The following is a 14,639-nucleotide window of genomic DNA, read 5'->3' on the forward strand; positions in this document are numbered from 1 at the left end:
AGGCAAAGATCTGCACAGCTCGTCTCTCAATGGAGGAAAAGATGTTGGGCCTCATGTAGGTAGCCAAATACCGGTCGGTAACGGCCGATTTTCGGTAAATATGCCGTTACCGACCGGTATTCAGACAAGTGAGATGTAGGAGTCCAAAAACCACCTTTCGGTAAATATGAGGCGGTAAATACCGAATCATATTTACCGAATTCTAAAATACCGAATCAGATTTACCGAATACATACTTAACGAATCGGTAAATATGAAGTGGTAAATATGAAGTGGTAAAAATCAAAATGACATGTAGGAGCACTCGGTAATTAAGAAATCCAAGAAAATCGGTAAATAAGAGTCGGTAATTAACACGGATTGAAAGCAGGTGGTAACCATCAACAGTGCATATTAGCAATCCCAAAATGCAACAGCGTGGACAACATGGCCGCTATGTATGTCATTGCAAGGCGCCTACGTCTCCAGCCAGCAGGACTGAGGGTTTGGCGACGGGAGGAACGCAACTATAGACAGCGCATCACACTATTCCAGCTGACTGATGCAGAGATACATGAGAGGTACAGGCTACACCCCGAAACCATCATGGACTAATTCAGGGACCTGCACCCACTCCTGGACCAGCCAATAAGAAGGGCGCACGCCATACCCCCACATGTGCAGGTGCTCTGCAGCCTACATCTGCTGGCATCCGGCAGGTAGCAGGTGGTGATAGCTGCGGTGGGTGGTGTATCCCAGAGTTGCCTGTCACGTGTCTTCAGGAAGTTCCTGGATGCCATGATGCAGAGAATGCACCACTACATCAGCTTCCCCAACACACAGGCTGCACTGCAGAAAACAAAAACAGACTTTCAACACATGGCACAGTTCCCCCATGTCATCGGCTGTATTGATGGTACACACATCCCAATCTGTCCACCAGCTGACACAGAGCACATCTACAGGAACAGGAAGTCCACCCACTCCATCAATGTGCATACCGATTTGAATGATTTTGTCAAGGGTCCTGTGGGTGGCAGAACCAAAAGGTGGGCGTATGCTATTTATTTGACAGGCGAGGAATGTACCACAACACCAGACCATTCCTTGGTATGTAGGCACATTCAATTACACGGCGCATGCAATGTACAAGCCCCGAATTTGGCGTGCGTCCTACGAGGTATCCCAGTGCCTGTGATTACACCTCCTTTCACGCTGCTTGCAAACGGTAGTTATTCAATTGTGAATAATGAAGCTTGCTGCGGGATGTTAGTGGGAAACCTAACTGTCTCGCAGAAAGTTGTCTGCTGCATTAATGTTCTTTTCCACCCCCGCATGGGCGGCTGGATGTTTCCATCTGGCCTTCGATTCCAACCTTGAAAGCAGAGTTCAACAAGTTGAGCAGAAGAAGAGCGCTATTGTCCCACAAAGAGGTGCCTTTGACTTCCTCTCGTGAAACATTTGTCCTTCACGTTGCTAATACGCGCACTGAGGTACAGGCGCTTCTGAATACTGACCTCCCCCTACATTTCGGCTCTTTGATCCAAACTATTTCCAATGCCTCGGCCACGACCGGCCTGGCTCATTTTTTTGACTTGTGGGCTCGGGTCTCGTGACCTCTTTCCAAACTATTTTTGGTGTGATTCCGGCATTTTTTCATTCACTTTTCACGAGCATCTTTGGAGGTGTCCCGCTGCTTCTGGCGCTAGTGGCAGGTGTGCTGCATTTCCTTTTTCTACTCCGGAATGGCTGGTCCTTCTGTGCCACACGAGCACCTGTCCCGTCTGCATCTTCTTCGTGATAGGATGCTTGACTTTTATGGTACTTTGCCATTGGCGACTTTGAGCCTGGCTTATGGATTATCCTTCAGGTATTCCTACTTCACCTGCGTGCAACCTGTATTTCACTGCCTGGATTGTCCCTTTGAATGGCCTCTGGATTTGTGCCTGACCAACACGGTGTCTCCGGTGCCGGATTTCGATCGACTGATGAGGCCCTTAGTGTCTCACGAGTTGGCCTGTTCTGGTGTCCGGATTATGGCCTGTGGTGCGGCGCATGGTATCCTGGGTAATTGGGACATATCAACTGCTGCCTACGACTTCTTGGCTATGAGCTATTTGGAGGAACATTCCGGTTGCCCTCTGATTGTGCTAGAGGCTCCGATGGTTGGAGAACACGTATGTTCCTTTTCTTTACTTAATTGGATGGCTGAGACTTTTAGTGGCCCTGCAAACGATTTTTTGTTGGAAGCAGTGGCCACATATGCTGCCTATACATTCATTGATTAACTGGACTGTCGTCCATTGCGCCTGTGCTACTGGACAGCACCCTGGCGCAACATTTATTTCTTTTATTTCTCTTTTTTCTCTTCCCGATGGTCGTTTTGAGTTTTTTTAGATACTTGCTTTTTTTGATAGAATTCTATGCTGCTATTTTATGTAGTTTCGGACTTTGGCACAGCATTGGTTACGCCTTGTTCTGCGCTGACTAAACTGAACTCTGCGTTCTCTCTTTTCTTGCCTATTAAATGGTGCTTCGATCAAGGGGCCGTGTAGTGAGTTCTCCCTGAATACGTACATACATTGTTCAGTTAGCATGACCACGTTAAATGTTTGCAAGCCATCTTTTTGTCTTTGCACACGACACTACGTTTACATGTTATTTCTTAAATAAACTGCTGACTCGAGACTTGCTTCACACGAGAGCAATCTGTTGTTCCCATCCCAAGCTCTGCGCAGCGACCTTGGTCTGTACATGGTGTGACAAACAGTCTGGAATATTACGCAATGCATGTTTTCCACTCTAGGTTGATCGACCCACTATTTAGCCATGACACACGCGCAGCTGCAAACACCTGAATGTTGGTGCTTTTAATGTCACAGACATCATGTTTATTATTCAGACCGAAGACGAGCCTTCCTGCGAGAAGACTCCTGATGCTCCTGTGATGTGATTTCACTAAGCTGATCTTTGAGGTATGGGGTCCCCTATTCAAGCCTGAGAGACCTTCTATTGGCATGGTACTAATTTTAGCTTTAGTGAAGGGAAGGTGGTAGTATCCTCGGTATTTTCCGATTCGGTAAATACCACCTCGGTATTTACCGATTCGGTAAATACCACCTCGGTATTTTCCGATTCGGTAAATACCACCTCGGTATTTACCGATTCGGTGAATTCCGATTCGTGATTACCGAATGTTACCGAATCGGTAACTGTTACCGAATTTTTACCTACATATAACTTGCCGATTCTAATTTACCGATTCGGTACGGCTCGGTATTTAAGAATCGGTAAAATTTATTTACCTACATGAGGCCCGTTGTGTGTAACAGAAGGACAAGCCCCAGTAGCAGCCGGGAGGGACCAAGTGGAGGGGGGGGGGGGGGGGCTCGACGGTGGTACCAAAAAAAGAAGCCCAGTTACCTCCCTGCCGCCGCCGTCCCTCGGCGTATCTCTGTGGCCTGAACCAGAAAGCACATAGGCTCCATCCCCCAAGCCAATCATAATGCTGCAATGCTGCGGCATGATTGGTCTGAGCGCCGTAGCTCAGCGCTCAGACTGGGAATGGGAGGCTGGGCATGTTCCCCACCAGGCTGTGTAATGCAGCCTGGTGGGGAACACCAACCACTCCTCCCAGACGTCACGGAAGCTCCACGCCGTCCCACCCAAACTGGCTGGTACGAAAAATAAAATGATAATAACAAAGGAGCCACCACTAACATGCCCACTCACTCCTTGACACGCTATGAGCTCTGATTATTCCTACAAAGTCTGTGTGCCAAAAAAAAAAACAAATCCAGTTCAGGTGAAAGGGGAATAAAGAGATCAACTGAACTTTATTTTCAACCTTGTATGTAATCTTACTTATTTATTGCATTTTGCTGGTCTTTTCGATGCTACCTAATTTACATGTATGGTAACAAACTTAAATGGTAACAGGTGGGCAGACACCATCCGAAGTCATTCAGCTTTTAGCGGTTCGTAATGAACAACAACAAAGTTCAACCCAAGTGTCCGCTTTGTGGTTGTGCGACATGTACTACCCAGAACAAGCTTTAGTAGTAACTGTTCGCTATGTAAGTGCTTGTAACAATAACAAAGGTCCTACACGCACTTCATAATCTGCACCCTCAATTTCCCCAATTCATCACTCACGTCATGCGCCTGCAGGATCCATGCTTCCTGCAGCACGTCTCCTTGAAACTTTTGGAGAACAACAAATAATGAGCGTATACAGTATTATTTTATTGTCCATAGGTTTGTATCGTAATATAGGCTTTGAGTGATTGCACATTATTATAAGGAACAGATAAAAAGAACGTTAAACACTGGATTTTATTTCCACTGCTGTCACCATTTCATTGTAAAGCAAAAAGAGAAAAAAAATACGAAATAAAATTAAGAATACACAAGTGGCTGTAATAAAGCAGTTCATGTTTTTGCCTCCATTGGGACGTTCGCTCGGTCTGTTCTATTATCATGCCACCTTTACACCAAAAGGGCTTACCATATATTGGAAAATTACAAGTATGCCACTAAAAGAAAACCCTTACTCACACTGTCACTGTACATCTAGGTTGAAAAACTGTCCTGCGTGAAACATACAGTAGGTACAAATTAAGTGGGCAATACAACAATGCTACTTGATCTGGTGACAAGATTCTTCCATAGTGTGCCATTGTAAATGGATAGTAACCCCTTGTATTTTACTGTGACTAGGTACAGTATTTGTTAAGGCAAGCTGCTATTCCATACGTGAACAGGTGCTGTGGAAACCATGGGTAAGGAGCAACATTTGGCATTAAATATATAACACATACGTAGCCTCTAGTAATGTACATTAAGCATTTCTTGGAGTGGAAGGGAAATTAGGGGGGGAATATGAACATGCCAAAAGCTTTAAAATTCTGCATCCAAGCAATTCGTAACAGGTTGATTTTTTTAGATCTAAACATTACAGAAATTGTGGGATTTATTTTAATATTCGAGCTTGGCAGTTGCCCTCCAAGCATGCTACACGATATATACAGAAAGTGATAAATACAGAATTAAAAGAGTCCTTCTGTTTTCTTGTTAATAGCCTGGCATTTTTAGGACAGTTAGACAATATTAAGCATCAGGTAACAGAAGCTGAGAAACCTACCTACACAAACTGATAAAAATACTCCGATGACTTTTTAGTGTTTAATACAATTCAGTTTGTAGTCAAGGGCACAAGACAAAACATTTAACAAAAATAATCACAACCAACTGACTTGGAAATCAAATGCAAATAGATATGAATACAATCTCCAAAAATGTATTTATATGAACATTAACCATTTATTCAAAGTTATACAAGAATTTGAAGGATAAAGTCTTCTTCAGTAACCCGAAGCCATTTTGCAATGGTTTCACGTCTCAGTCTCAATTTCGCTTGGTATAAGTGGGAGGGCGAAGGAACAAAGTAGCAGGCCCCAGTTTGACAGCTATAAAGTACAACCAGGTTCAACAGCAGCCTCCGCCAGGCTGCCCTCCTCCGTGTCCTCCGAGAGCCGCATTGGTCGTAGCATGTTGGGGTCCAATCTTAATTCCATTTGCCTGAAAGAAAAATGCAGTGCGTTACAGAAGCCCATGAAAAAGCCATATACGTCAGAAAAGTAGACAGATAATCTAATCTCAATTGCGTCCATCGTGGGCTGGACAGTGGGGTAAGGAAACTTGAGGGGCACCCCTCTGCAAAGTGCACGGATGGGGACCACCCTCCCCGGTCCACCACCTACCATTTTTGCTGAGGGGGGGCCCTTGGAGTTTGCCCCCTCCCTCCCTTTGCACTGCATGGGCTTATGTTACGCCACTAGTGCTGGGTCGATTACGTTTTCAGGATATTTATGGACTAAATGATATCCATTTAATTTCATTGTACATAAATGAACTTTATGTGGATATCTTGAAAATATTGCAGCAATCCGACCCTCCTGGATTTACGCGGATAAACCCTGGATTAACAAAAAGGTGTATGAGCCCATGTTTCTGCTCTTTTAAGAGAAGCATACCGTACACACAGACCCCAAAACGCCATGCAGGCATATCCTGGAGATCACACAAGACACCAAAAGACAAAGCCAATAGCTCAGACCTGTTGCAGAAGATGCATTTGTGTACACAGTTCTGTAAGACTGAATCATGGCGAACGAGGAGTGGTATTTCAATAATGGATAGTATGTTTATTAATTGTAGGTCATTTGCTTTGATTGGGATGGGTATTCCACTTACTGCGAGTGATACACTTGCTACAAGTGTAATACGATTAGTGAAACGGGTCGGACGCTTGTAACGAGTATCATTAATTGCTGCAGAGTCATGTCATTGGCTGCAAGTGAGATATAAATTAAACGGGATATTGCACAGGGGATGTTTCTATTGGCATGGACTGTGATTTTGCTAGTTGGAAAAAAAAAAGTGCTGCACATCATAGGAGATTTTTTGGGGGCACGAGGGGTTGTGCATTTCCCGAGTTTGATTTGGCAGTGCACTTTTTAGTCAGACTTACTTGGAGAGGCAGGTCAGTTTCTATCAGTGTTTGGCCTGTTACAGAGAAGGACAGTGCCTTAGCTGTGAGCGTAATATGGCTGGTGAAAAGGGGCAGTGATCTCGCAGTGACTTGGTCAGTAGAAAGGGCTCGCGCACCTTTGAGTCAGAATAGTTGTGAAGAACGGTAAACTGCTTGCTGCGAGTATGATCCAGTTGGTGAAGACAAGTATTACACTTGCTACAAGTGTGAATTTACTGGCGATGACAAGCAAGGAGCATTTTTCTGTTGGTGAAGATCCTTTAACTGGCTAGGAGTGTGGTTTAATTGGGAAAGAAGGGTCTAAAGAACTACGGACCAGATGTACGAAGCTTTTTTGCACTTGCGAAAGGACCGATTTGCAGATCTGGGATGTTCCCGACAGCAAAAAGTATTTTTGGTATGCAACAAACAAATCGTGATTTGATAATATTTTACCCACTCTCAATTCGTATTTGTGACTACATACCGAATCAGTCCAATACACCACTGCCTACTCTTAATAAATGTTAAACTTTTTTTAAAAAATGCATCCAGTTTTTCTTTACGGAAAATGGGCTGCATTAGGAAAAAACAGGATTGCTTTAGTTAAAGCTGCAGGCCACAATCGCTGGGATGGCTGCTATTCATAGTGGGTTACAATTTATGACCCACCGCATTAATATTTATGCGGTAGGTTGCAACCAACTACGAATCGGGAACCAATCTCTTAGTACAGAGGTCAGTTGGAAGAAACACAATGGATTTGGTAAAAGTCTGTGCGCAATTGGTAACTACTTTTACTGAATCCAGTCTCAGTATATATCTGGCCCTATGTCTGCGCAAATATAAACAATTACATTTGAAACATGATATTTTTCAAAGACAAAGAATTTCACCCCATTTCACAACTTTACTGCTCCAAAATGTTTTAAAGGAGATAGGTCAACACTTGCTCATTAGTTTTCAGATGTTAGTATTGCTTTTAATCCATGAGCATAACTTATTTTCCAGCTTTATAAACTCATGCCAATTTACCAAGTATTATATTTTGGAAAAAATAACTTGCATCAACAGAGAGAGTTACAAGGCTTAGAGAGGGAAACTTTGATAGGATAGTAACTTGTTTTTATATTGCGATCAAAAACATGTTACAGCAACCCAATTTAATGGTTCTAAATATACCAAGTCGCCTTCTCAAAATTCGAACTCGTGTCCTGCAGATCACTACAGATCTCAAAAACAAGCCATTCACTCGGTGAACCAGCCCTACCAATGCAAGGCGTAGCATAAAATAGTGCATAGCTAACATTGGCACACAATTCAGCACCCAAAAGTTTTTTAATAGAGGGAAATTAGAAAATTGTGAACAAGCAGGAGAAATTAACCAAAGAACATTTGTTTTATTCTTCAGGTGCAAGGTGCTTAAGGTATATAGGAATGCTGTGTACAACTAGTGCTGTTTTCTGTGCACCTGGAATAACACTATTTCGATACAGCTCTTGCAGACTGCGCTGTTAGGGTGTACCGCAAAGGTACTATTCTTGCTTTCATAATGTTGAATCCTATTGTTTTCAAACTATTTTAGTGAGCTAAATCTGCTTGTGTGCTGGTAGAATTGCAGCTGGCACAATATATACGTGCACATGTATTACTGATGTTGTGACCATCACCTTTCTATGCACATCACTATTTCTGAGCAGCTGTTGCATAGAACACTTTTGTTGACACAGTCACCCTTCACGTACTCCTGGTGCAGTGATAACTGCTGTCACAGTTTACAAATTTCCATATGCGTGGGGTGCGGCTGTGGTCACAGTTTTCATTACATCACGTGATGGAAGTATTGCTATCATACACCTGGTGAAGACAACACTGATGTTGGACAAGTCCTTCATACCTACCTCAGGTAGTACTGCAGCCAGCACAGACAGTAAAAATATGGCAGCACCAGGAAAATCTGTGGGTCTCGGGTCAGGTGTCACTACTGCTTCTGTACCTGGGGCTGCATTATACTTAGGGTGCACTGACTCTGTTTGGGCTGCAGAGCACCTTTAATGAGGTGCGCCAGGCACAAGTAGGGACAGTGTATCCCATTAGATAAAATATACTGCCCTCAGGGTAGCCGTAAAGGCAGTGCAGTAGTGAAAGGCATACTGGCTGTATGAAGCAGCTGCTCTGTATTTCAGAGCGTAGGTGGTACCCGACCTGCAGTTTAAAAGGGGGCGGTGGGGCACCCCCAAAAGAGGGTGCAGTGAGAATGTCTAAGGGGTTCATGGGAGCCCTTTCTCCACTTTCACATGGCGCCCTCACAGTCAGTGAGCCTTGTGACAGCCTTTTTGCCTCACCCATAATATGGCGTTGAATCAGAGGCAAAGTCTTTGCCTCATTCGCCTGATGTTATGGCCCTATGCAAATGAGGAAATGCCCCCTCAAGATAATGCAAGCGAAATCTGTGTTACAGAAGGGGCAGCACACGAGTCTGTGGCCCCTCCTGTATTACTACAGTGGCCCTTTGAGTGCAAAAAACGAGTGCACACACTTGTTACACCCAAAGGGTACTGTATGGTATACGGTCCCACCTGTACATAGAGTACGACTTCCTCTATATTGTCTACGTACCTTGTGCAGGCAGTACTGCTGCCTTTAATCTGAATACCTGGCACATGAAGGGCTGCTGCCTTCACACTGTCTGTATACATGGCACAGGCACTATTGCCACCTTCACACTGTCTGTATACCAGGCACAAGCAGGACTGCTGCCTTCACGCTCTCTGTATTCCTGGCACAGGTCCTTCTGTTGCCTTCACGCGGTCTGTATACCTGGCACAGGCAATATTGCTGCCTTCACGTGGTCTGTAAACCTGGCACAGGCAATATTGCTTCCTTCATGCAGTCTGTATACCTGGCACCAGTGGCATAACGAAACTTGAGGGTCCCCCTCCTGCCAAATACATGGAGGGTGAGCTCCCCTCCTGGGCCCACCACCTATCACTTTTGCTGAGGGGCCCCTTGGAGCCCCCGCACTGCAGAGGCTGAGGAGCTTTTGTTACGCCACTGCCTGCCTAGGCAATATTGCTGCCTTCACGCGGTCTGTATACCTGGCAAAGGCAGGATTGCTGCCTTCACGCGGTCTGTATACCTGGCAAAGGCAGGATTGCTGCCTTCACGCGGTCTGTATACCTGGCAAAGGCAGGATTGCTGCCTTCACGCGGTCTGTATACCTGGCAAAGGCAGGATTGCTGCCTTCACGCGGTCTGTATACCTGGCACAGGCAGGACTGCTGCTTTCACGCGGCCTGTATACCTGGCACAGGCAGGACTGCTGCCTTCACGCGGTCTGTATACCTGGAACAGGCAGGACTGCTGCCTTCACGCGGTCTGTATAGCTGGCACGGACAGGACCTTCTCACGGTCTGTATACCTGGCACAGGTACTATTGCCATCTTCACACGGTCTGTATACCTGGCCCAGGCAGGACTGCTGCCTTCACGCTGTCTGTATACCTGGAACGGGCAGGACTGCTGCCTTCATGTGGTCTGTATACCTGGCACGGGCAGGACTGCTGCCTTCACGCTGTCTGTATACCTGGAACGGGCAGGATTGCTGCCTTCACACGGTCTGTATACCTGCCACGGGCAGGTTTGATGCCTTCACGCGGTCTGTATACCTGGCACGGGCAGGACTGCTGCCTTCACGCGGTCTGTATACCTAGAACGGGCAGGACTGCTGCCTTCATGTGGTCTGTATACCTGGTACGGGCAGGACTGCTGCCTTCACGCTGTCTATATACCTAGCACGGGCAGGATTGCTGCCTTCACGAGGTCTGTATACCTGGCACAGGCAGGACTGCTGCTTTCACACGGTCTATATACCTGGCACAGGCAGGACTGCTGCCTTCACGAGGTCTGTATACCTGGAACAGGCAGGACTGCTGCCTACATACCTGGTACGGGCAGGAATGCTGCCTTCACGCGGTCTGTATACCTGGCACGGGCAGGATTGCTGCCTTCATGCGGTCTGTATACCTAGAACGGGCAGGACTGCTGCCTTCACGCAGTCGGAATACCAAGAAAGGGCAGGGCTGCTACCTTCACGCGGTCTGTATACCTAGAAAGGGCAGGACTGCTGCCTTCATGTGGTCTGTATACCTGGCAAAGGCAGGATTGCTGCCTTCACGCGGTCTGTATACCTGGCACGGGCAGGATTGCTGCCTTCACGGGGTCTGTATACCTGGCACAGGCAGGACTGCTGCTTTCACGCAGTCTGTATACCTGGCACAGGCAGGATTGCTGCCTTCACACGGTCTGTATACCTGGCACAGGCAGGACTGCTGCCTTCACGCGGTCTGTATACCTAGAACAGGCAGGACTGCTGCCTTCATGTGGTCTGTATACCTGGCACGGGCAGGATTGGTGCCTTCACACAGTCTGTATACCTGGTACGGGCAGGACTGCTGCCTTCACGCTGTCTATATACTTAGCACGGGCAGGATTGCTGCCTTCACGCAGTCTGTATACCTGGCACGGGCAGGATTGCTGCCTTCAAGCGGTCTGTATACCTGGCACGGGCAGGATTGCTGCCTTCACGCGGTCTGTATGCCTGGCACAGGCAGGACTGCTGCCTTCACGCTGTCTATATACTTAGCACGGGCAGGATTGCTGCCTTCACGCAGTCTGTATACCTGGCACGGGCAGGATTGCTGCCTTCAAGCGGTCTGTATACCTGGCAAAGGCAGGATTGCTGCCTTCACGCGGTCTGTATACCTGGCACGGGCAGGATTGCTGCCTTCACGGGGTCTGTATACCTGGCACAGGCAAGACTGCTGCTTTCACGCAGTCTGTATACCTGGCACAGGCAGGATTGCTGCCTTCACACGGTCTGTATACCTGGCACAGGCAGGACTGCTGCCTTCACGCGGTCTGTATACCTAGAAAGGGCAGGACTGCTGCCTTCATGTGGTCTGTATACCTGGCAAAGGCAGGATTGCTGCCTTCATGCGGTCTGTATACCTGGCACGGGCAGGATTGCTGCCTTCACGGGGTCTGTATACCTGGCAAAGGCAGGATTGCTGCCTTCACGCGGTCTGTATACCTGGCACGGGCAGGATTGCTGCCTTCACGGGGTCTGTATACCTGGCACAGGCAGGACTGCTGCTTTCACGCAGTCTGTATACCTGGCACAGGCAGGATTGCTGCCTTCACACGGTCTGTATACCTGGCACAGGCAGGACTGCTGCCTTCACGCGGTCTGTATACCTAGAAAGGGCAGGACTGCTGCCTTCATGTGGTCTGTATACCTGGCAAAGGCAGGATTGCTGCCTTCACGCAGTCTGTATACCTGGCACAGGCAGGATTGCTGCATTCACTCGGTCTGTATACCTGGCACAGGCAGGACTGCTGCCTTCACGCGGTCTGTATACCTAGAACAGGCAGGACTGCTGCCTTCATGTGGTCTGTATACCTGGCACGGGCAGGATTGCTGCCTTCACGCAGTCTGTATACCTGGCACGGGCAGGATTGCTGCCTTCAAGCGGTCTGTATACCTGGCACGGGCAGGATTGCTGCCTTCACGCGGTCTGTATACCTGGCACAGGCAGGACTGCTACCTTCATGCGGTCTGTATACCTGGCACATGCAGGACTGCTGCCTTCACTTTTCGAACACTCATTTGGTCTTCAGTATCAGAGATATAACTTTCTTTGGTCAAACTCAAAATGACCTGCTTGAACTATTCTATTCTGAACGGGCTGGTAACGTGGTATAGCAAAAACATGCACGTCGATTTGAGGGAAAACTTTAATATTTCTCCTCAAAAAGTGTCTAGGAATACTTTTTAAGTCCACATTACTGCTCTCAGCTGAAATGTATAACAAAAATAAGCAGTAGTTAGAAACGGCTAATGTTCCATACCACTGTATTGTTTAATGATTTAACATCCATCTGAACCCGCAATAACCTCGATCTTAAAAGATGTCCCCCCCCCCCCCCTCTGTTACAGGCACTGCTGAACAGACCCAGTCATCCACGTTAAATGCTAGTGCTGCCCAGTGAACTAATCACAACAGAGCAAATCGGATCACACAACTGGTCACCTTGAGGAGCCCAAAAGATCTGCCATTGGCTTAGATGGCCACTTTAACAATACTGATCATTTTAATAAAACTCATAATTCCGAAAGTGGAAAGTGTGGTTTCAATCAACACGTCACACTTCGTGAATGCAACTTTACGTGGCCAACCTTCTCCAGCCCTCCTCCAGCTCGCCGTGAATGGCTCAGAGCCCACAGTCTGCTAACTGGGAACTGCTGCACACTCAGCAGACGATGCCAAGTCACAGGCAGAGCCCAGCTCTACACAGGCGTCAAAATAGCTACTGACGAAAAAGCAAAAACGAAAAAGAAATCCTCCGTTTCCCCATGGGCCAATACAAATTTTCGTCTCTGCAGACATTTATTTTCCTTGTTGGATCAGCTGCACAGGCCAGACGACGTGCAAGTACTCCGTGTCATCAATAATTTCTGTGATCCCCAAAGACATGGCAGCTTGCCAAAAGCCCACATGCAACAGAGTGTAATTCATTCATCAAACTCACTTATATCTTAAACCTCACTCCCTCAAGTGGATTTCACCTAAAAATACAGCAGCTTCAGAAATTAAGCTCTTAAGGAAGCGCTGCGTCACAGTAAATCTCAGATTTATAATGCTTGGCAGTTGTTCTGCAACAGTAGCAGCCTTAGGGTTTCTGGCAATGGCTCGGTATTGACAACAGCTGATGTGGTTTCTTTTCATTCTTTGACTGCTTTTTAATAAAAAACATGCCCTCTGGCTCATTGGGTTTGCCCCTCTATACTACTAGCTGCTTCTTGAGGAATCAAGTAGCCAGACTTGGAAGAAAGCCAAGCAAGTAGCAAGCCTGCTGGCTCTTAAGAGCGCATTACAGAAAGGTTCCAGAAGGCACAGTAAAGCAGTCAGCTACTCCATGAAACCAGACAGAAACAAGGAAATCACTGTTTAAATAGAAGCACCAATTACTTACAAATTTATACAACATCGGGCCCGCTGCCATCTGGAATTATCTTTCATCCAGCACACTCCAGTGTTATGACAAATATTTTTATAAAACTGTACAAGTACGGGCACATTCACTGAGCAAGGGAATAAATACACTTTTATTTAAAATCCTCAAAAGGTTAGCCACTCTTTACAAAGTCTCGTGCATTAAGTTGGGGGGTGTCAGCCCAGGCTACGCTTTTTGTTTCGTACCCTCTTGGAGTCAAAACGTAACTGGGCAAGTCGATAACCCCCTCTTGCCTTCAACACCAGCCACGAAAGCTCAATGTCAGTCTGTCTAACGCACTTGGACCTCTCCTCCTAAGAACCCGTTATTTGGCACTTATGTGAGATTTCCCCACACACAACCCTGTGCCCCAGTGCACCACGCAAACTATTTTAGAAAAACAGTTAGGACACTGAAAACTGAAGTTTTAACACAAGTGGTTCCTCATGCGTGCCACACACTTCATGGGAGTTCTTCGGGGCGAAAAATTTATGTAGCGCTTCCTAATCACCAGACTTGGCAAAATGCCATTTTACCAGGGAGCGGTTAACAACAATACCGACATTTGAATATCAATCTGCAACACTACTAGCTACAAGTTATTGACGTACACCAAGGTATCAAGGTACGTAAACGTGGAGTTAGAGAAAAAGATACTTCTCTTCAGAACGGGCTTTTATGGTAGATACTCTAACGTAGATTCCCAGCCCTGTGAACCTCCTTAAGAACAAGACTGCATCTAGAAACTCCTGTAATATCTTCCAGACATGACAACACTGTGCGTGTCAACGTCGCTTATGTTACTCTTTTCCAAGACCAGAGTGTGACTGCCAAGACTGAATTTGTATTGGCAGTGTGAAAAACACTAACTTGAGACCTTATTTCTATTTTTGAAAGTCCACTCCACAGAATGGCGAGGTAGGTGGGCAGTGAGGAACCTGCAATTAGAGTATCCACCAGAAAGAGCTCAACAAAGGAGACACTTATTCTTCTGGTGGATACTTCCAACTACAGATTGCACAACTTGTAAATCGATAACAAAGCACTACCCCTTCCAAGGAAGTGGATCTGCGA

At 46.5% G+C, this 14,639-nt stretch overlaps 1 protein-coding gene across 1 annotated transcript in view; it reads right to left on the reverse strand.

Annotated features, from left to right (window-relative positions):
- Positions 1-4,203: 4,203 nt before the first annotated feature.
- Positions 4,204-14,639, reverse strand: part of RAB2A (RAB2A, member RAS oncogene family) — a 281,508-nt gene continuing 271,072 nt past the window's right edge. Inside the window, exon 8 of the mRNA XM_085605560.1 lies at positions 4,204-5,559. Within this exon, the coding sequence (XP_085461686.1) occupies positions 5,467-5,559 (93 nt within the window). The 3' untranslated portion in view covers positions 4,204-5,466. The remainder of the gene's footprint in view (positions 5,560-14,639) is intronic.

Source organism: Triturus cristatus, chromosome 5_1 (assembly GCF_964204655.1).
Source record: "Triturus cristatus chromosome 5_1, aTriCri1.1, whole genome shotgun sequence".
NCBI lineage: Eukaryota > Metazoa > Chordata > Amphibia > Caudata > Salamandridae > Triturus > Triturus cristatus.